The sequence below is a fragment of the Leopardus geoffroyi genome, chromosome A2 (genome assembly GCF_018350155.1).
Source record: "Leopardus geoffroyi isolate Oge1 chromosome A2, O.geoffroyi_Oge1_pat1.0, whole genome shotgun sequence".
NCBI classification, from domain to species: Eukaryota; Metazoa; Chordata; class Mammalia; order Carnivora; family Felidae; genus Leopardus; species Leopardus geoffroyi.
Window position 1 is genome coordinate 50,771,270 of NC_059331.1, and position 23,946 is coordinate 50,795,215.

At 44.6% G+C, this 23,946-nt stretch overlaps 1 protein-coding gene across 8 annotated transcripts in view; it reads right to left on the reverse strand.

Moving 5' to 3' along the window:
- SRGAP3 (SLIT-ROBO Rho GTPase activating protein 3) overlaps positions 1-23,946 on the reverse strand; it is a 261,324-nt gene that overhangs the window by 61,373 nt on the left and 176,005 nt on the right. For all 8 annotated transcript variants that reach the window (XM_045493636.1, XM_045493635.1, XM_045493640.1 and 5 more), the window contains 5 exons: positions 16,180-16,365; positions 11,448-11,576; positions 9,867-10,088; positions 8,281-8,382; positions 5,916-6,113 (listed from right to left, as the gene is read on the reverse strand). In XM_045493636.1, the coding sequence (XP_045349592.1) occupies positions 5,916-6,113; positions 8,281-8,382; positions 9,867-10,088; positions 11,448-11,576; positions 16,180-16,365 (837 nt within the window). The remainder of the gene's footprint in view (positions 1-5,915; positions 6,114-8,280; positions 8,383-9,866; positions 10,089-11,447; positions 11,577-16,179; positions 16,366-23,946) is intronic.

Sequence of the window (23,946 nt, forward strand, 5' to 3'; positions counted from 1 at the left end):
AAACGAAGGCACAGGATGGTGTGATTGCCCCAAATCTGCCAGCTAGTTTCTCACCAAGAAATCCATTTTATTGCCCCAGCCAGAATGCTCAGAAAAGGGTGCAGAAGAGCAAACAAGTGAACTATAGAGGCTCGGGACACTCCAATATGACGTGTAAAGGAGCATCTGGAACATCACCATCATCCTATTGACAACAGTTGTAGGGAAAAGGTCCAGGGACTGGGGGCTGACATGTGTACAGATAAGATTGAGGTCACCTCACCTGGCCCCATCTTGATAGGTTTCTGGAATGGTGGGACTGGCAGGAGACGATGGTGCCGTATCTCGTCAGCCACAGTCCTTGGTGCTTAGGACCTTGGCTCCTAGGAACCACTCCCCTTGTACCAAAGAGCACCTGAAAGTTTTCAAGCTTGTACCTTTGGTCCTCATCACAATCTTGGATGGCAAAGAGTGGGGCGGGGGGGGGGGGCATCATCATTCCCATTCTTGCCAGAAGGGGACAGAAGCTCAGAGCTTAGAGTGCCACCTTGGGCAGCTTACTCACTGCCCTCCTCAGGGTAAAGTGATAACTGACCTGCAGTGTTTCTCCAAGTGTGGTGCAGGGACTGGCAGCCTCCTACCAGCTGGGAAGAGGGTCAAAATGCAGATTCCTGCTCAAGAATACTGTGAGTCTAACCCCTAATTTTACCCCTGAGGAAGGCACTACAGAGGATCAGAAGTGTTCAATTTTCCAGGGCCCACCTCGGGGAGGGTGGTATGCTGGGAGCCTACATTTTTAACAAGCTTCCTACATGATTCGGATACACACTTCAGTTTGATAAACGCTCTCCCCTAGGCTCTCTATGGATGCTTCCAGTAATGACACGCTCTGCTCTTATCACATGTTTAAAAATTTGCCATGAGAAGCAGAGCTAAGGTATAAGCAGGTATTTTCTCCACCATGTCTTGCTGCCCCAGGTAGTTGAAGCTCTAATCCCAACCATGTAACTCACCTGGGTGGGCAATTCACTAGTTAGTGGAAATTACACCCCGGGGCTCTGGAGCCCATAGACTTTGCCTACTTTTTCCAAGCTTCATCCAGGCTTCATATGTGACCCACGATGGAAAGAATACCATCAAATTGTACCAATGCTTGCATTAAGAGGAATATTATGTCCTTAAAAGTGCCTAAAATAATGTCATAACATCAAGTCATGAGGTGTACTAGCCAACCAGGTTGATAGATTAAATATTAAAATGAAAATATAATACCCATGACCCTTAATCATGAACACTGGTGAATTCTTTTCCTTTCAAGTCAGCCAGACCCCCTTTTCTCTGCTTCTGCCACCCAGATTTCTTTGCTTCCGCTGTCATAGTGAATTCATATTCATGTGCACTCCTTCCTTAAATCTCTGTGACCCATAAAATTCTCTTTGTAAATAAAGTAGGCACCCAGTGGAAGTGGTGAACCCCAGAAATTGGCATGGGCTGATTCACCAAGACTAGTCTTATTTCCTTTCTTGAAAACAACAAAATCAAAGAGTGATGACGGAGGAAATGCAATATATGTCAACTGTTTGATTTCAAAAAAGGATTTGACAAGGCCTATCACAAGATGGAGTTGGGTGTCAGAACTGGATGGGTTTGTGACTCGTTAAACGACCGCCATCTAGAGGTGTTGATACAGTGGATCACTATCAGCCTAGTGGCATGTTTCAAACAACTCTGTCTTTGGCGTTGGTTGTGGCATAACTATTAGTTTTTTTTCTTCACTGATAAACTTTAAGGTATGAAAGCCACACTCACTGAATCTGCAGACAACCTAAGTCTGAAGGGACAGCACATATGTTGAACCACTGCAACAAGATCCTGACAGTCTGAAGCCGTGAACTAAATCCATCAAGAGGAAATCTAACTGGTAAGAAACCTAACACTGACCCAACACATCAGCTACATATCCTTTAGCAGAAAGGTAGCCTGGTGTAATGGCAGTACATAGGGAATAGAGATTTAACCGACATTAACTTTAAAAAAAAAAAAAGAATACAATCTTAGTTATAAGAGAAGATTATGAAAATGTGCATGCCAACAAATTGAACAAGATAAAAGAAATGGATAAATTCTTATAAACACATAACCTCCTAAAACGAAATCAAAAAGAAATAGAACATTTGAACAAGCTGATTACCAGCAATGAAATTGTATCAATCAAAAAACTCCCAACACGCAAAAGTCCAGAAGCAGAAGGCTTCACAGGTGAATTCTATCAAACATTTAAAGAAGACTTAATACCTACTCTCCTCAAACTATTCCAAAAATAGGAAGAGGAAGGAAAGCTTCAAGATGAATTCTATGAGGCCCTGATGCCAAAATCAGATAAAGACACTACAACAAAAGGGAACTGTAGGCCCATATCTCTGGTGAATATAGATGCAAGAATTCCCAACAAAATGTTAGCAAACTAAATCCAATAATGCATTAAAAAAATCATCCACCACGATCAAGTGGGACTTTTTCCTGTGTTGCAGGGGTGGTTCAATATTCACAAATCAATCAATGTGATACATCACATCAATAGGAGGAAGGATAAAAACTATAGATGCAGAAAAAGCGTCTGACAAAGTACAAGATCCATTCATAATCAAAATCCTCATCAAAGAAGGTAGAGGGAATGTACCTCAACATAAAAAGACCATATATGAAAAACCCACAGCTAACATGATACTCAGTGGAGAAAAACAGAACTTTTCTCCTAAGGTCAGGAACAAGACAAGGATGTCCACTCTCACCATTTTTGCTCAACACAGTACTGGAAGTCCTAGGCACAGCAATCACATAACTAAAAGAAATAAAAGACATCCAAATTGGTAAGGAAGAAGTAAAACCTTTACTATTTGCAGATGCCATGATACTATATATAGAAAACCCTAAAGCCACTACGAAAAAACTACCAGAACTGATAAATGAATTCAGTAAGGTCACAGGATACAAAATCAACATAGAAAATCTGTTGCATTTCTATACACTAATAATGAAGTAGCAGAACGGGAAATTAAAATCACAATCCTATTTACAATTGCACCAAAAATAATAGAATACTTAGGAATAAACTCAACCAAGGAAGTGAAACACCTATACTCTGAAAACAATAAAACACTGATGAAAGAAATTGAAGTAAAAACAAAGGGAAAGATGACTCCATGCTTATAGATTGGAAGAATTAATATTGTTAAAATGTCCATACTACTCAAAGCAATCTACAGATTTAATGCAATGCCTATCAAAATACCAAAAACATTTTTCACAGAACTAAAACAAATAATCCTAAAATTTGTATGGAACCACAAAAGGCCTCAAATAGCCAAAACACTCTTGAAAAAGAAGAACAAAACTGAAGGCATAATAACCCCAGATTTCAAGATCTGCTACAAAGCTGTAGTTATCAAAATCGCACGGTACTGGCACCAAAACAGACATATAGATCAATGGAACAGAATAGAGATCCCAGAAATAAACACACAATTATATGGTCAATTAATCTACAACAAAGGATGCAATACGCAATGAGAAAAAGAAGAGTCTCTTTAACAAATGGTGCTGGGAAAACTGGACAACTACATGCAAAAAGTATGAAACTGAACTACACTTTCTTACACTAGACACAAAAATAAACTCAAAATGGATTAAGGACCTAAATGTGAGACTTGAAACCATAAAAATCCTAGAAGACAACACAGGCATCTGACATCAGCTGTATCAACATTCTTCTTGATACATCTCCTGAGATAATGGAAACAAAAGCAAAAATAAACTATTGGGACTGTGTCAAAATGAAAAGCTTCTGCACGGCAAAGGATACAATCAACAAAAACTAAAAGACAACCTAGTGAATGGGAGAGGATATTTGCGAATGGCATATCTGATAAAGGATTAGTACCCCAAATATATAAAGAACTTCTACAACACCTCCCCCAAAACCCCAAATAATCCAATTAAAAAATGAGCAAAAGACATGAGCAAATATTTCCCCAAAGAAGACATCCAGACGACCAACAGACACATGAAAAGATGCTCAACATCACTCATCATCGGGAAAATGCAAATCAAAACCACGATGAGATATTACCTCGTACCTGTCAGAATGGCTAAAATCAAAAACACAAGAAACAAGTGTTGGCAAAGATGTGGAGAAAAAGAAACCCTCTTGCACTGTTAATGGGAATGCATACTGGTGTGGCTGCTGTGGAAGACGCTATGGAGGTTCCTCGAAAAATTAAAAATAGAATTACCATATGATCCAGTAATTCTACTACTGGGTATTTACCAAAAAAATACAAAAACACTAATGTGAAAAGACATATGCATCCCTATAGGTACTGCAGCATTATTTATAATAGCCAAATCAAAACAGCCCAAGTGTCCACTGATAGATTTATGCACAAAGAAGAGATGGCATGTATAAATACATATAATTTCTTGAGGAATTATATACATATATAAAAGAATGAAATATTGCCATTTGCAAGAACATGGATGGATCTAAAGAGTATAATGCTAAGTAAAATAAATCAGAGAAAGACAAATACCATATGATTTCACTCATATGTGGAATTTAAGAAACAAAACAAATGAACGAAGGAAAAAAAGAGACAAATGAAAAACCAGACTCTTAACTATAGAGAACAAACAGATGGTTACCAGAGGGGAGGTGGGAGGGAGGCTGGGTGAAACAGATAAAGGGGGTTCAGAGTACACTTATCATGATGAGCACTGAGTAATGCACAGAACTGTTCAATCACTATATTGTACATCTGAAACTAATATAACACTGTATGTTAACTATATCGGAATTAAAATTTGTAAATAAAAATAAAAACAAAACAAAAAGAATATGATCTTAGAATGTATGGAAAGGAGAATAGCACCTAGGGTGGGAGGAGGCGGGAGTTTAGCTCTAGTCTGTGCTGGTCAGATCACTGCTCAGAGTCTCGCTTTAACACAGGCATCAATAAAAGGAACAAGTTCAGGAAAGAGACACCAGGATGCTGAGGCCACTCAAAATGAAAGCTGATGAGGCAGGATTTACAATATCAGGTATGTTTAGCCTGGAGAAATGAAAACCTAGCTCGTTAGAAGCACACCAAAGACTGTCTTGTGGAATTATCCTCTCTGTTGCCCCAGAGAACAGGATCAAGATGAATGACCAGAAATCCCAGTGAAGTAGAGATAACAGAATACATCATAATATCTATTGCCGGCCACAGGCCAGACAATAGGGCTGTTTGGAGAAGGAAGGAACTTTTAATCCTAGGTCTGTTCAAGCAGAGACTGGATGCCTTTTTGGTAGGGATAGGGTTGAATGTGATCAAACATCAGACAGAAGATCTGAAGTCCCTTACACCCCCAAAATTCTATGTTCACTAAACTCATGTTGAACAAAGCTCCAGTACCCCCTAACCTTGTTCTTCCCTGCCCCAATGGAATGGAATGCAAATAATCTGGGATTTTACATGATGGGCTGACAACTTACCAGCAGTTTGCACAGATCATTCAGGGCACGGTTTCTAAAGCCCACACCCAAATTTAAGATACCTCAATGTGACAACCGTACATTAAACTTTAGGTTTGTTATTTGGGCTTCCACTAGGCTAAGAGCCATTTCCCTCATACCCTACGGAACACAACTCTCTGGGGTTTTGTAGGTTAACTGCAATAACCATCAATCCAGGATCAATGCTGATGCTCCCCACTGGCAATTCACCTTTTTGCATCTCACAAAGCCAAGGCAATTTCATTTGAGAAGCACACTGGAAACTTTTTAGCTCTAACTGACCCACATGGTTTTGCTGGCTCCCCCTAGCTTGGGCTGTTCCCCAAAAGTCACTGCCAGCAGGTCAGTAGACAGTAAATTCTGGGTCCAAGACACCACTTACCGTAAAATAAAACATTTCTGTTTCTTGCTGGTTGGCCCTCCTTTTGGCAATGTTGATCTTGCTCATGTAGGTCTCAGAGGCAGCCGACTTCACAGACTCTGTAGATCGACTGTGTTGGAAGGCGTCAGAAACATCAAAGTCCTCCACAGTCAGCATGTCCTGTAAGGTCTGCATGGTGGCATCCAGGGTTTTTCTAACCTGGAGAAACACAGCATGTCAACAAAAATCCTTCGGCCTCAAAATGCCTTTCACACCTCAAAATCCTTTTCCCCACTTTATTTCTTTCACGTATAGCCTCTAGGAGGTGGGCAGGACAAAGATGATCATTCTCATTATACTGACGTGGAGTATAAGGCCAGCGAGCTGGCTAGGGTGAGAACCCATGTTGCCCAGTCTAACATCATTGTATTGGATTGCTTCTGCCGAAGAGAACCTGGGAGAATGTTGTGACAAACAAGGAAGCCAGGTTTCCAGGTTTGTTTCTCTTCTCCTGATTATATAGCCCCACACGAGCTCCTCCAATAGGAGGCAGGTCCCTTGAGCAGAAATATTCTGAGTGCTCATCCAGAGAGAATAGAGGACAGAGTCTAGATAGGATGAGAGGCCATCCTCAGTGGACATACTCTCTGGCTATCTGCCCCTGACTTATCAAAAGCCTGACTGAGAAATGAGAAAAGAGAGGAAGATCATGCTGAGCCAGTCCTCCAGGATCCCAACTTCTCTCCTGGAGTCAAGTGGGACCCCCAGAAGGCTACATGTGCAGAACACACGAGACCTGACCTCGCAACATCCCTTCACTGACTTGTACCCTATACTTCGATGGAAGGTCACTCCAAAAACAGTCAGGGGAGAAACTGCATCTACATTCACTGTTAAATTATTGTCACCCGAAGTCTTTCTTGTCACTCAGATCTCCACTTAAATGTCACTTCCTGGAGACATCAGAGCCCCCTGACTACTGTTCCTAACTTAGTGCCCACCATCACTTGATATTTTGCATACTGCTTTAATGTTTTATCTATCTATCTTTTTTTTTGCTAGACTATAATCTCCAGGAGAGGAGGCACTATGTTTTCTTGTTCACTCACTTTACTTTGCCTCTAGCACAGTGTTTAGAGCGTGGAATGTGCTTAATGAATACTTGAAAAATACTGGTTGAAAGAATACTTGTGAATGAATAAATGTATGGATCAGTTCTTTCTAACACAGCCTGACAGTAGTTCAGGTTCAAAATTAAGCATTTCCATAGCCACGAACAGCCTATACAGAGGAACTTTTGCTTCATTCTCCTCTATGGGGCCCTGCTTTCCAATTTAAACCCCACTAATATTGTTATCCATATACTGTTCCATGTAAACAATTGAAAATGCTTCAGGGAAGGATACAGAATACTTTCTTCATCTCCTCTCTCTCCTCGGGTTTGAAAAATAAAAACACAATTCATTTCTGTATAACCTCCCCCCAGGGTCAGCTTTGATTCGTTATCGTCCTGCGTGACAATCTGTCTCACGTCTGTCCCAGCTTTGTCCTTTGTGAAGACATGGAGCAAACCAGCTCTCTCCGCCCAGGACAGCCCTCTTGAGATGTGAAGACAGGGGCCATGACTCCCCATCTCCAGCTGTGGTTGCACTTTCCGGTGATAAACTTGCCCAAGATTTTAGGTGACATTCCTCACATCCTGCTGTCCTTTCTCCAGGGGCCTGTGGTTGGTTGACATCCTCCCTGCATAAAGGCATCCAGGCTGGAATGGAATGTTTCCCATCTGGCTTCCTCGGTCCACATCAAAACACACCACAGCTGGTATTTCCATTCGTGCCCTCCCAGGGGTGATCCTGTGTCACTAGCCACGTGGGAGGTGTGCTGGCCAAGGCAAGACAGAAGTTCCTTGGGGCTCAGGATCCATCACACATTCGGTGTGCCCTGGGCTTTTTTATTACATTGTGTAATTTAAAATACCTATAGCTATCTTTGATGATCAAAATAACACAAACTCAATGCAGATAACAGAGAAAATCACAAGAAGAAAACAGAAATCACCTATAATTCCTCTACCCAGATATAATCACAATTAACATCTCAAAGCATTTCTTTCTTTCCAGGCGTTTTTTCTTGTGAATAAACACAGATACACATGCACCTCCTCTAGTTTACCATGCTCAGGATACTACTGAACATAGAGTTCTACATCCTCTTTGTTCTTAACATCTTGGGAGCATTCCCCCATCCCTTTAAAGATTCTTGGTGTGCCCAGTTTTAATGGGTGTGTTATAATCCATCTTATGGATGAACCCTAATTTCTAATGCATTCCACGACAAGCCAGGCCTTTGTAAGGAAATCGCTTACAGGGCAGAGCAGCCCACTCACCTCCTCATTCTCTATCTTGAGAGTGGCCAGTCTGGACTGCAGCTGGTGGTACCGCATGAGCAATTCCGTCTGGACGGGCTGCTGAGCGCTGACCTGGCAAACCTGCAAAAGGACAGCCACCACCTGCCCTTGCCCAGTGCTCTCATCACCTGTGTGGAGCCAGAGCTGGGGGCCATCATCAACATCCCTATCAACAGCTGAGGAAACAGGCCTGGAAAGGTTGAGTGACCTACCCATGGTCACACAGCTTGTACCTGGCAACACCGGCCAGGAACTGGGGTCTTCCTACCCCAAAGGCCACCCTCTCACACTGCAAGTTGTGGCCTCTCGGTCATGGTCTTCTAGGTTTGTCCAACCCTAGAGGGTTTACTAAGCACTTTAACATAATCTCATTAAGTGAGGCTAGTTTATTTCAAAGCAGGAAGTTGTACAAGAAAGCAATGGCTTGACAAAAGCCAATGAAAAGAATAACAAATGGAAACAATCAGTAGAGTTGTCCTATTCCCCATCAGGAAGGTGCTTTGGTGAGGCGACTGTGAGTCAGTAGCCTGCTCATGGGGTGGGGGAGGAGGTGAGTGGAAGGAGACATTGTTCTCCCTACACCCACTCCACCCACGGCTCCCTTACTACCTGTGGGCTGGGCAGCCTGGCATAACTCAGCTGAGATCATAAGGGACAGTAAGACTCTGTGATTTACTAGTTATTTACCACTAACGAGGCAACTCAAACTTCACAGTCACCCGTCGTAACCATGAGGCCAGGATTTTTAGGTCCAGATGATGGGCCAAAGGGTTGAATGCCATGGCTGAGGGACGGGCCAGAAGCTGTGGGAGACCCTGCAGAAGGCCCCTCTTTTGCAGATGAAGAAGGTGGGGAGGGATGAAAAGGAAAAGCTCAAGGAGCTATTAGCATAAGGGACTTTGCACAGTTTGAGTAACCACTGTGATGCTTTGTGGCCAGGAATAAGTACCTTCCTGCACTTATTTATTTATTCATTCCAGAACACGGTTCTGAGGATCTGAGTGGCACCCAAGAGAGGGGAAAGTGGGTGATGGGCACTGAGGAGGGCACCTGTTGGGATGAGCATTGGGTGTTGTATGGACACCAATTTGACAATAAATTTCATATTAAAAGAAAAGAAAACAAAACAAAACCCAAGGGAGCAGAGTTGGTGGTAAGCCTCCCGTAGGGGAGGACAGGCAGTGCCCAGGCAAGGCTGCCGCCAGAGCGGCTGCGGGGAGGCCTAGCTAGCCTCCTGTGATCCAAGGTCATCCAAGGGAAGACTGTGAGATGCTTATGTGACAATGTGGGACTCCCTTGGGGTCTAGACATAACTGGGAAGGATGTTAAGGAGAGTTAAGGTCTTGTAATTCTACAGGTGAGGCACGTGAGCCAGCAGAGTTAGGATATCAGTGGGAAACTCCTCAGATGGGGGAGCCCCTGGACCGAGAACATGACCTGAGGCCTCTGAGATCAACGTCATGCATGTGGAACAGGGGCTGACGTTCCCCTCCCACCGATGTTCTGGGAGCACATGGGAGAACAGGTGAAACGGCCTCAAGCATGGGCTCCTGGGAGAAGCCTACCTCATCCCCCATATGGGGCTGGAACTCAAACTTGAGTGGAGGACAGAAGACCTGGTTGCACATGTCCATGACAGTGTGCTTGTCGCTTCGGGAGTCCAGGTTGTCTACCGCGTTCTCGATGACATCCAGCCCCTCGTGGCGAGAGGTCTCCAGGTTGTACTCGGCTGAGAGGTAGGTCCGGAAGGTGCGGGCCAGGCTGGCATGAAAGCCCAAGTCACAGCACTTGGAAAGAGGCACATGACAGAAGGCTGTGGGCTGTCACATGGAGGCGGGGGCCAACGGCATTCCCTTTCCCATGACAGTGGCTTACCATTACCTCACATTCCACAGTCAAATCTTTCATCCTGGAAACCCTTGTGCACCTTGGAATCTTGCTGCACAAATCTCCCCAAAGCCCTCAGTGGGAGCTGGGTATTGTGATTTGGGCACTAGCAGAACTTCTCTAGCTCCCCAAATTCATCACATTCTTTCTCGTTTCTAGGCCTTCACACATGCATTCCCTCTGCCTGCAGACTGCCTAAATATTCTTCCTTGAGGTTTCAGTTTAGAGGTCACTTCCTCCAGGAAGTCCTCCTTGATGCACTCCCCGCTCAGAGTTTATATCATGCCTCCCTCCTCTGGGGGCCCGCATCTCCCCCACCTCCCTCACTGTGACACCTGCCAATTGGCTTTGTGGTCACCTATTAAGATTTCAAGGTTATGCATTGTAAGCCCCATGAGGACAGACCCATGGGCTCTTGTCCACTGTGGTGCCTCAAGGCCTAGAGCTAGCAGGTGCTCAATAAAAATGTGGCAAATGAAGACAGGAGAGGGCTAGAAAGAATGAAAAGTTGTGAGAAAGAGGAGACATATGGCCTGGGGCATGGGAAGCCACAGGCAGGGCTGGGCAGCTCCCTCTCCTGGGGATTGTGGCAATGGGTCCCTACTGCAGCCATGGAAAAGTGGTGACCCTCTGACTCCCTGACAGGACACAGCAGACCCAGAGGAAAAGGATCCATCCACCAGTATGGAACCTTTCCTGAGTATCTGCAGGTCAGATTCCTGTCCGTGTGGGATGGGCAAGACACAAAAAGCAGCCTCAGCTCCAGCACAGATGACACAGAAGCTCTCCATGATGATGCCCCTCATGACGTTCTTTTTCCAAGCTGGCGGTCTCTTCAGCATGACCTACACAACTGGTACTCAGGAGTCAGGCTTCCATTCTGCTTTTGCTTAAACTGCCTGATTTCTCCCACGATAATATTCCCTAAACATACCTATACTACCCTGGGAAACCCTGCAGGCTGTGAACTGTGTATGATCACCCCTATACCTCTATACCCAGAAAAGGGCCCGGCGTAGAGGAGGGGACTTGGGAAGTGCAGGTGGAATATAAGACTGCCTGACCTGACCATATAGGGGCTGCCAGAGACCCACTCCCACTCACAGAAGTAGAAACCAGGAGGTGATACTCATTCCCCAGGCCCCAACGCCCACTGCCCTTCCCCTCCGTCAGGGCTCACAGGACATGCACATCAGCTAAAGACAAGGGCCAGTCCGGGTGTGGGGCCCTGTTCAGTCCCAGCCTCCCCAGGTGCTCACGTCGATTAGGTCGGAGACGTCGTGGATGTAGTACTTGCTGATAGCTGCGTTGGTGGCCGCCAGATTCAGCAAGTAGTCATTCCGGGCCTTTGTGCATTTCAGCTTGTTCTCAGAATACTTTGCCTGCCTCTGCAAGAACACAGTAGACGTAAGAGCTGAGGCACTAACCTGGCTCTCATCCCTCTTTCGAACCCTCTTCCTTCAGGCTCCTCGTTGCTCAGTCCCCTCTGCCTTTCCCTTAAGAGGCCAAGTTCACTCCTGCCTCTAGGCCTTCAGGCTCATTCCCTCTGCCTGGTAAGCCATCCTTCCAAGTCCCTATGAGGCCTGCTCCTTGCGTCCTTCAGGTCCTTCCCCAAAATCAGGTGGCCAGAGCAGCCTCTGAGGACAACCTTGCCTGAAATGAGTCTTCAGCATCTGTGTTCCCTTCCCCTGATCTACTTTTTTCACTTATTTTATCTTTGTTCAATTTTTAGTGATTGTTTTAATTTTAATTTAATTTAATTTAATTTAATTTAATTTAATTTAATTTAATTTAATTTTTTTAAAGACTGTATATTTAGAGCAGTGCTAGGCTCACAGCAAAAGTTGAGAGGGTACATTAGTTCCAACTGATAAACCTACAGTGACACATCATAATCACCCAGCGTCCATAGTTTACATTAGGGCTCACTCCTGGTATTTTACATTCTATGGGTTTGGGCAAAGGTATAACAATATACATCCATCATTATAATATCAGACTGAGTAGTTTCCCTGCCCTAGAATACTCTGTGCTCCCTCTATCCATTTCCTCCCTGCCACCTACCCCTGGCAACCACTGATCTTTCTCCTGTCTCCATAGTTCTGCCTTTCCTAGGATGTCATGTCGTTGGCATCGTACAGTATGTGGCCTTTTCAGATTGACTTCTTTCACCTAGTAATATGCATTTAAGGTTCTTCCATGTCTTCTAGGGGCTTGTTACCTCATTTCTTTTTAGCACTCAATAACATTCCACTGCCTGGGTGGACCACAGTTCGCTTACCCATTCACCTACTGAAGGACATCTTGGTTGCTCTATTTTTCTTCATAACCATTCTTCACTACCTGAAATTATATTTTTTACCTCTTTGTTTACTTGCTGGTTTTTGGGGCCCCCCACTAGAAAGTAAGCTCTACGAAGTCAGGGACTTGATCTGCCCCAGTCATCACTGGGCCTGGAGCACCCAGAACTGTCTCTGCACAAAGCAGGCAGTAAGCACTTTTCACTGGTTGTGTGGACATGAATGGTGAGAGAGGCAGACTGGGCAGCTGGAGGTGCCAGTGTTGGCTAGGAGCTGGACGGCCTCCCTGGGAAGCTGCTTCTGTCCTGGGCCAGCCTGGGCAGGAAGAGGTAGAGAGAAAGTAGGTTGGAGAGCTGTCCCTTTACCCCTTTCAGACAATGAGTCCTGTTCTGGGTAGAAAAACAGCTCTCCTTTAACAAACAGGGTTTTCCTCCTTCACCTAGGCACTCTTAAATCTTAAATCTTCCTTATTCCAAGCAAAACTATGGAAGTGGCCCAAGTGTCCACTGATGGATGAACGGATAAAGAAAAAGTGGTAAAGGTGCGCTTGGGTGGCTCAGTCGGTTAAACGTCCAACTCTTGATATTGGCTCAGGTCATGTTGGGCTCTGCACTGAGCACTGAGCCTGGAACCTGCCTGGGATTCTCTCTCTCCCTCTCTATCTGCCCCTCCCCTGCTCATGTTCCCTCTCTCTCAAAGTAAATAAACATTTTTTTAAAAAAATGATCTAGAGAATATAGTGCTAAGTGAAATAAGTCATTCAGAGAAAGACAAATACCATATGATTTCACTCATATGTGGAATTTAAGACACAAAACTGTAAACAAAGGAAAAAAGAGACAAATAAAAAAACAAACTCCATGGCAAATAAACTGATGGTTACCAGAGGGGAGGTGGGTGGGGAGAGGGTGAGAGAGGTGAAGGGTAAGACTAAGGAGGGGATTTAAAAAACCTTTCATTCCAGATTGTGTTCTCCTAGCTACCTAGTAGGGGTGCTTCCATGTCAATCTTTGAATTCTCTTCATAGATCTCCTCTGACCTTTCTCCAGGGCCCATTTATTCCGGGAAACAAATTCCTCCTGGTAGTTACAGTCCTGTACCAGCCACGTACCCGACTCCTCACAGAGAATTTTGAGACTCCTCACCCATTTCCAGGGTGACCCCCACACCACTTTCAGCCCTTCATGAATTCGTAACATTTCATACCTGGAAAGGATAGTAAAGATATTGTAGTTTAATTCACCCACTTTATAGGTGAGAAAATGAAAACTGAAAAGGAGTGGCTTGGGGGCACCTGGCTGGCTCTGCTGGTAGAGCACGCCACTCTTAATGTCAGGGTTGTGAGATGAAGCCCCACATTAGGTGTGGAGATTACTTTAAAAAAAAAAAAGTGGATTGTCCAAGAGCCAAATGGCTGATTAGCATATAACTCTGAACTAAACTTAGTCTCCAGATCTCCCAGCTGGTGGTCTCCCTCACCTTCTATTTATCCCCCATGTTGTAGTTCTGTAATTCCTTACCTGCTTGTCTTATTTTCTTTCTTTCTTTCTTTCTTTCTTTCTTTCTTTCTTTCTTTCTTTCTTTCTTTCTTTTCTTTCTTCTTAATATATTCACAGTATTATACAATAATCACCACTATCAAAATTTAGAATATCAACCCCAAAAGAAACCCTATACCGATTAGCAGTCACTCTCCATTCTCCTCTGCCCCAGCTCCTGGCAACCAACAATCCACTTTCTGTCTCTGTCTAGTCTGGACATTTCATATAAATAGAATCATACAATATTATGACTGGTTTCTTTTACTCAGCATACTGTTTTCAAGGTACATCCATGTTGTAGCATGTATCAGCATTTCACTCCTTTTCGTGGCTGAATAATATTCCACTACATGGTTAAACCACATTTATTCATCCATTCACCAACTGATGGACATCTGGATTGTCTCTACTTTTTGGCTACTATGGATAATGCTGCTATGAACATTCATGTGCAGGTCTTTTTGTGGATGTATGTTTTCATTTTTCTTGAGTAGATTGCCTAGGATGGAACTATTGAGTCATATGGTACCTTTATGTACATTTTGAGGAACTGACAAATTCTTTTCCCAAATGGCTGAACCATTTTACATTCCCTCCAGCAATGTGTAAGTGTTCAAATTTCTCTGCAACCTCACTAGCAGTTATTATTATGTGCCTTTTTTATTTTAGCCATGTTGGTAGGTATGGAGTGATATCTCACTGTGGTTTTCATTTGTATTTCCTTAATGACTAATGATGCTGAGCATCTTTTCATGTGCTTATTAACCACTCATGTAAGTTCTTCAGAGAAATATCTATTCAAATCCTTTACCCATTTTTAAATTGAGTCTCCATCTAATTATTGGGCAGCACACTTTTCTTTGCCTTTGAAATTACCCTGGAATCTTACTTTATTGGCCTATGGTTACTTTTCCAGGTCACCGAGCCCCTGGTGAATTTTATTTCCACTCAATCTCCTATCATTTTAAGAGATGTAGGATCATATAATCATTGAATTAGACCCATAGAAGCCCAAATAAACATCTGGTGCAATGTTTGGGACACAGAAGAGCTCAGAAATATTTGCTGATTGTATGGAATGAATGAATACAGAGAATTCAACAAGAAAATCAGAGCTTTATGAAGAAAGAAACCTTAGAAGTGACCTAACCTAGGATGACAAAAAAGCATGTATGCCGACCTTCTAAATTCCCTGGCCATGGCAGACATCATTAATTGATCACAGCTGTGTTTTTAACTGATGTGTGGAGGAGGCTTCACAATCTTCAACACAGAGCCCTGGGCAGGCACTACCAATCAATCAGAGTGGATGTGAGAGAGAACAGTCATTTGCCATCACTCTCAGATTTTTAAACTGAGGCTCAGGGGCGCCTGGGTGGCTCACTTGGTTAAGCGTCTGACTTTGGCTCAGGTCATGATCTCTCTAGTCCCCAGTTCGAGCCCCACATCTGGCTCTGTGCTGACAGCTCAGAGCCTGGAGCCTGCTTTGGGTTCCGTGTCTCTCTCTCTGTCCCTTCTCCACTTGTGCTTTGTCTCTTTCTCAAAAATAAGTAAACATTTAACTGAGGCTCGGGGAAATACTGTAAATGTGGCCTTTTCAAAACCCAGTCTGTCTGACTCCAATGCTAGCACTCCTTTCACCGTGCCCCACTAAAGCACTTTATCAGCTCCCATACATGGTAATTCTAAATCTCCCATCTTTAGCTTGTCCCATTTTGGAATGGGTTCTTCGTTGGGTTCCCCAGGCACTGGTTGGCAACACAATGCTATTTCCTCTTGTTGGGACACACTCAACCCCAACCAGCCCTCCAGCCCCCAAAATGGACTCCCGAGCAAGCCCCTGCCCCGACAAATGTCCGGTGATTCCTGCCCATCTAAGAATGTGCTTGCTGGGCGTGATTCTCGTTACAGTTCAGCTCTCTTGTCAGCTGGCCCTTTCCCTGCCTGTTGATCCTGGCACAAGGCCAGGTCTGACAAGCGCTAGCGAGGCATAGCCAGCCCTGCCTCCTCCGTGACACTGACCTCCAAGAGAGCACATGATGGTGGCTCAGCACATGCACCCTCAGGGTGCATAGGGGGAAGGCTGAGGCTGTCAGCAGGAAGCATGCCCCTGCCTTCTACCCTGCCCTCTTTCCTGGTCCTTCACTTACCTTCTCCTTCATCTTCTCAATTTTCTTCACAGAGCTGCGGCGCTGGGGCCGGTCCTCGTGTCGGAGCAGGTTCATGCTGAGGTCGCCAGACTTGTTGAACTGCTTCTCCTCCTGCTTCTCGGCCTCCTTTAGCTTGCTTTCTGCACTGATGCTCTCTGCGTGGTACATGTGGTAGGTTTTCATGACCTGGGGACACAGGAGAGCAGGAAATCAGCAGCACGCACGGCCCAGCATGCCATCCCAGTGCTCCCGGCCCCCTTCAGGTTCTGCGTGCCAGTAAGCTGTGCTGTACCCTCTTCCCACCACACACTTGGGCTCCTGGCCATTCTTTACTTTCGCACAAACTTGGGGAACGATGATGGTCATCAGTGGCAGCTTCATCGCCATCATCATCATCACCAACTCAATAAGTCCTGACTGAATGCCAGGAATGGACGTGTAAAGAGGAAATTTAAGGGGCGCCTGAGTGGCTCAGTCAGTTAAGTGTCCGACTTCGGCTCAGGTCATGATCTCACAGTTTGTGGGTTTCAGCCCTGCACTGGGCTCTGTGCTGACAGCTCACAGCCTGGAGCCTGCTTCAGATTCTATATCTCCCTCTCTCTCTCCACACCTCCCCTGTTTGTGCTCTGTCTCTCTCTCTCTCTCCCTCTCAGAAATAAACATTTTTTTAAAAAAGGGGGGAAATTGAAAACCCCCAAGTATTTGGGGGTCTCAGAGGTGATATGACAAACTTGGCCCTCCCTCAGCTGCCCTCTCTGGCCCTGCCAGCCATGACTGTTGTCCCTCACTCCCTCCCTCCTCCCAGTGTCACTGGGAAAGCCCCTCCTCAGGGGCTCAGGGAATGCCCATGGGAACACGCAAATCGTCTCCTCAGCTGTCTCCTTATTGGCCTGCAAATGGATATGGTTCTGTCCCCAAAAGGAGCATCACTGGGTAACCTAATTGCTATTCTACACTTTCTGAAATAAACTCATCCTTGGCTATACAGAGTATTCCCACAAAGCAAACTGCACTCTGCTCTTCTGCTTGCATAGTAGAAGTACATATTGTTATAGCAAGGGAATTTTTGAGACAGAAGAAATCCTAGACATCATCTAATCCAATCACTAAATTTTACAAATAAGGAAACTGAGGCCCCAGAGGGCAAAGTGGCTTTTCCAAGACTGAACAGTATTATCAGCGTAGTCTCCAAACTTTGCCTCCGTGTGGCCAACAGTACGATCAAGCTACAGAACACTTCCATTACACCACAGAGATCCCTCACACCCCTTTGCAGTAGGTCCCTACCCCTCCCCCGGCCCCAGACAATCACTGATTTCCTTTCTGTCACTGTCATGGTTTTGTGTGTTCTAGAACTTTGTATACATGGAACCAACACATATAAATTCTTTGGGTTCCACCCTCTTTTGCTCAGCAGAATTTTTTTGAGATTCTCCCAGTTCTTTTTCATTGCTGAGTAGTCATTATTACATTGTATAGGTCTATCACTATTTGTGTATTTATTCATATGTTAGTAGTTACCTGGGTTGTGCATAGTTTTGGTCTATTATGAATAAAGCTGCTAAAAATGTTCATGTATAATTCTTTGTGTGGACATATGTTTTCATTTCACTCAGGTAAATATCTAGGAGTAGAATGTAGGGTCATATAGGAAGCATATGTTCAGCAAAATTAGAATTCTGGTCTCTTTACCCAAATGTCCACTGATGGATGAATGGATAAAGATGTGGTGTGTGTGTGTATACACACACACACACACACACACACACACACACACACACACAATGGAGTATTACTCAGCAATCAAAAAGAATGAAATCTTGCCATTTGCAACCACGTGGATGGAACTAGAGGGTATTATGCCAAGTGAAATTAGTCACGGAAAGACAAATATCATATGACTTCACTCATATGAGGAATTTAAGATACAAAACAGATGAACATAAGGGAAGGGAAACAAAAATAATACGAAAACAGGGAGGGGGGCAAAACATAAGAGACTCTTAAAAGGGAGAACAGGGGGATACTGGAGGGGTTGTGGAAGGGGGGATGGGCTAAATGGGTAAGGGACATTAAGGCATCTACTCCTGAAATCATTGTTGCACTATATGCTAACTTGCATGTAAATTAAAAAATAAATTATTATAATTAATTAACTAACTAATTAATTTTAAAAAAGAATTCTGGCCTCTTTTAATCCACCACTCTTTCTACCATACCATACTGTTTTCGTAATTTGTTACCATTTTCTCGGCAGGTGTGAAGAGTTTCGGCAGCCTTAAAACAAGTTGGGCAGTCCCATATCAACAGGACTTCATCTCCCAGTTGCACCTTTCCTGGGTACTATCAAGTTTATGATCATATTTCTGTGCTAAGAAACACACGAACTTTCTGGAATCCATTGCTCCTGAGCTTTTCTTGTTCTCTTCTCTTGTCATTTGGATAATCATAGCAGCTAATAAAGCAGAGGCTTCTACCTGGGGAAGGGATACACTCCTGCCTAATGGGGCCGTTTAAATCAGAGAACTTGGAACAAACTCTTGCTCAACATTATAACCTTATTCCTTCTCATCTGAAGTCCTGTGAAGTGAGTTTATTACATGAAGAATTCCTCTCTCTTACCATTAAATCACAGCATCAGTCTGATGCACAGAAAGCCCCATTTGCCATCGGCCAGCAGTTAATGTGGGAAGTATCTGTTGTAGAACATAGTAGGTATTGTAGAGCATGAGCTCTGATACAAATGTCTGGTGCAAATGTCCTGATGGTGCCTCTTACCAGCTGTGTGACCTTGGGCAAGTCACGGAACCTCTCTGACCTCTACTTCCTCATTGTAAAGTGGCGATGACCACGACACCTACCTCATAGATTGTTATGAAGACTAAGTGAGCTAACGTAGGTAAAGTGCTGAGAACAACTGCCACATGATAAGAGCCACGTAGACATTAGCTGCTACCACCACCACCACCGTCATCATCACCCCTGATTTGGGCTGAGGGTTTGAGAACCTTGAATTTACTCATTTGAGTTCAGGAAAATGCTTACAAATTCTAAAGAATGTTAGGTATTGCACAAAATTTTATTCTCTTTTTCTTAAATGTTTATCTATTTTTGAAAGAGAGAGAGTAAGCAGGGGAGGGGCAGAGAGAGAGAATCCCAAGCAGGCTCCGTGCTGTCAGCGCAGAGCCCAACACAGGGCTTGAACTCACGAACCGTGAGATCATGACCTGAGCCAAAATCAAGAGTCGGACATTCAACTGACTGAGCCACCTAGGCACCCTGCAAAATTTTATTCTATACCATGTTTCTCCCTTCTTCTTTCATCTTGAAAACCTCCCCAAATGTCAAAACAAATGAATAAAAAATGCAATCAACTTTTCTTTATTGGTCTTGGTGGAAAGACCTCTTCTGTGCATTCCACCCATGTTTGCTTTTTTGAATTGCCCTAAAGCCTCTAGAGATGCTATTCTCAGTGATTTCTTCCACTCCTCATGCCAGTTCCACTAAACTTATTTCCAAACTCAATGGACCAGAAAGTGTGCCAGATAGATGTGTTCTCGACATCTAGTGGCCAAAAGGAACGACTGCAGGCTTCTAGAAAACCAAAGCAATTGCCTATTTTTCCACCATCTTTATGCCACAGCTCCGGCTCCAGGAATATCATACATATAAGACTTGGGAATGCCTGCTGAAGTCTATCTCCAAGGGCCCCGCATTTCCATTCTCAAAGTTTTTCTCTATTCCTCTGCATTCATGGGGACCACTGGTGTCTTTACTTTTCTACCATGCTGCTGGGGTGTTCATTTCTGGACTTACTCCCTTCTGGGTTCAATGATTCTTACAAAAGCCACTTTTTCTGTTTCAGCTGCTGAGGTCTGCTTGTCTCACCATTAATCTATCATCTGTGTTGAGTAGTTCAGAGGAAGAGAGAGCGTTTCTATTTGCAATTAGATCTTCCTGTCCAATCATCCATGCATCCATCCATCTATTCACTCAAGGTCAGCATCCCAGCTGGGTGTTCTCAGCCTCCCACATTTCCCTTTGCCTAGTTTTCCACTGAACCACTGAGTACTTTTCCTGCTCTACATCAAGCCAAACTTGCCAGCACAGTCTCTGAGCTGAGCTGCAAAAATCCGATGATTGGAGAACACAGCCCGACAACCCTGGGACCAAACTCTCTGGATCCAATTGGTAATTCTTTATCCTAAGAATAACAGTGAACTTGGTTGCCCAGGATGACTTATGTCACACAGCTGCCACAAAAGAGTTTACCTGGGGACCTCTCGAAAATGAGTCTAACTATATCCAGAATCCTCTAGATGATGCCTTTATTTAATTACCTGAAATACAGGTTTTAGCAGGAAATGTCCTTAGCTCAACAGAACAGTCTGCTCAATACAGCCAGTCCAGGATGTACTAATTAATATTTAAAATTATGAATTAATTCAGAGTTTGCAAACCTCTTTTTTTATTATCTCCAAGGAGCATTTCAATGAATCCTTATCCCAACCCTGGGAGGCAGTATGATAACAATAATGGTGATAGCAGCTAACATTTATTGAGCACTTACTTACATGCCTGGCCTTGTTCTAAGCACTGTACATATACAAACTCTTATTTCCCACAAAAACCCTAGAAGGTAGACACCATATGATCCCTGCTTTATGGATACAGAAACCACAAAATAGGGATGAAAGCGTCCTCTTCCCCGCAGGGAAATCAGGAGACCTGGTTTGGAGACTCAACCCCAACTTGCTGGGTGACCTTGACAGAGGCTTATCCCCTCTGGGCCACCTGGTGGAGACCAGAAAGGGGGTGGGTAGGAAAGTGTTCCATAAGTTGTAACAATAAAGTGACTGGTTGACAGCCCCAGTGTTGGGGGTGGGAAGGGAGCAGAGGTGGATGCAGGCATTCAGCTGAGGCCAAGGCACTGAGACCCAGTCTTCAACTTGGCACCTCTAAAGGACCCCTCAGAGGCACCCACCTAGCTTTCTGCCCAGCTTAATGGGACGTTCATGTTCCAACCCTCTAGACGCAATCAGGGAAGCCCTGTGGAACAAGTCTAGCACAGGCTGAGAAGGAGCCTGTAAGGACATGTAAGTTGAGACCATTGTTCTTGGACACAGATCAGTTTCATATATTCTCAAAAGGCTCCCCAGAAATCTTGGTGTATTAGCCCATCTTGAAAGAAACTGAGGCTCAGAAATGGCAAGTGGATTGTACAAAGTCACTCAGCGAGCCACACAGCTAGGACTTCTGAGCTGTCTCTAGTAATCACGCTGCCTTTTGCTGTATACACTTTGCTTTCTGCATCTTCCCAAATCCTCAGATCATGAAAACAAGAAAATATTATACGCATAATCCTTCAGACCCTCTCTTGAATGCAAAAGAAGCCAAAGGAAATATGGAAGTTGACAGCATCAATTAAGGGACATGCTGGGGCAGGATAAGAATCAGTTGTTAGACAACAGGTTCTCAACAATGAAGTTCATGTGCACTTCCTCTTCCCCACAGGCAGGACCATCTCTGAGTCACCCAAGAGCTGTGTATGGGTGAAATCCTGGGCCAATGCATGCCAAAGACATCTCTGAAGGACAAGCAAAGTTCCCAATTTCAGTATGACCACCCATACTGTGTGGCCTACGTTCTCTGAACAACTTACAATCGCTATCTTATTTACTCATTGCACGTCTATACACTGTCTTACTGCAACTAGAATGCAAAGTCCAGAGGTCCAGGACTTTGTTCATAAACATATTCCCTATACTAAAGCAGAGACTGGTATGCAGAAAGCATCAGTATATATTTACATGAATGAATGAATGACAGCTGGCTGGCTGGCTGAGCGTATAGGTGGAAGGATGGGTAGATAGGGAGATGGTTGAATTGATAGATGGGTGGGTGGGTAAATGTGTAGATGGATGTGTGGGTGGATGGAAGGAATAGAGGAAGGAGAGAAGGGAGAATAAAATGGAGGAGGTACAGTTCTACTGCCTTTCACCTTGTGAATACATTTGAAGGTAGGGAGACAGCTACACCTGTGATCATTAAATATTTATTGAACAACTCATTACATACTATAGTGTGGAAGAAAGGGTCTCCACCATCAAAGAATACACACTGCAGTAGGGACATGGACAAGTTCGCAAGTGATGATCACACTGTGTAACAAGTGCTATGATGAGGGAAATGCAATGTGATAAAGGATGGCTTTCTGGAGGAAGTGACATCTAAACTGAACCTCGAAGTAATAGCTGTTACCTGGGTGAACAGGGCAAGAGTTGAGGTGGAATATTCCAGAAAAAGTGAGCAGTGTGAGTGCTAAGGCCAGAAAGAGCAGGAGTCAAATAGGTTTGAGGAATAGCTTACAGGTAGAAGTATATCAGGTGTTTCAGTACTAGTCAATGGAGTCACCTCCTTTTCCTCCCCCAATACTCCCCCTCAGTGGACATCTGTTGTTTTTCTCTGCCTAGGATCATCCAGTCCTCATTCTTCTGGAACATCTTCCTGATTTTCTTTGAGGAAATCCCGAAAAATTCCCCTCCGGCACTCTCAGTCCCAGTGGTTCATGGGAAACTGACACCACTCTTCAATCCAGGAGTGGGCAGGAGATGCGGGGGTGGGCAGGAGACACAGGCCTGGCCAATCAGTAAACGTTATGTTAACCTGGCCACAGTGATTGGAGCCCAAGACCCCAGCCAGGTCAATCAGAGACAGCCCAGGGCTTTGTTGGAAATGCTGGGAAGGGCAAATTAATTTTCCACCAGGATACACTGAGCTGATAGAAAGTGAGCTTGCAGTGGGGGACCATCTTTGTCACCCCTGGGAGAAGACTGCCTGATCATGAAGACATCACAGAGGAAAGCAAAATCAAAAGAGAGAGGGGATGGATGGATAGGTGGATGAACCAATGGAAGGAAAGAGGGAAGGAGGAGAAAGAGACAGAAAGAAAGGAAGGAGGAAAAGTGAGAGAGGGAGCAGTCTCCTGCCTTTGATCTGGTGAGCCTACTGAAGGTGTGGGGAGAACAGTTACACCCGGATCATTACATATCTATTGAGCAGTTTATGATATGCCAGGTACTGGCAGGTGCTGGCAATACTACTATGTGGAAAACAGACAAGGTGTTGTGCCTCACGGAAATACACACCCTACTCGGGAGACAAACAAGTGTGTGAGCCTCTGAGATTCAATACAATGATTCTTCACTTCCTCAGTACGCATGGATTCCCATCCCTAGTTATTGAATGAGTCCCTGATAGCCACCCCACTACCCACCTCAGTGCCCAACTCACAACCAGGCAATACTGACTGACCGAGCAGGGGGATGCTTGTCCCACACCCCAGCTTCTGCCTCGCTGTTGCCTTCAGGGCTGCCCCCTGGCCTCCCTCCAGCCTAGGAAAGTCCCCTGTCCTTAAGATCCAAACTAAATGGCATCTCTTCTCTGTGGCCTTCTTGATGACCAGCTGGACTTCATCTCCCCACCCCTCTTCCCACCATGTCTATGTCCCCACAAGGACATTTGTCGCACGGTGTAACGATATCCCATCTTCCAGACACAGTGGAGGATCAGCACAGGTATGCTGAGTGACTGAACGAATGTCTTGGCGGGAGAGCTGGGAGAGAGGAGGAGGTTGTCTGGAGGGAAACCTCGTCCCCTTGTTCTCCTTTGGACCGCTCCCACCCCTAGATGAACCTGGGCCACACCCTAGCCAGCAGGCTGCGATGGTCTGGCAGAGCCTGCCTTGCCCTGAGTTGGGAGACATGC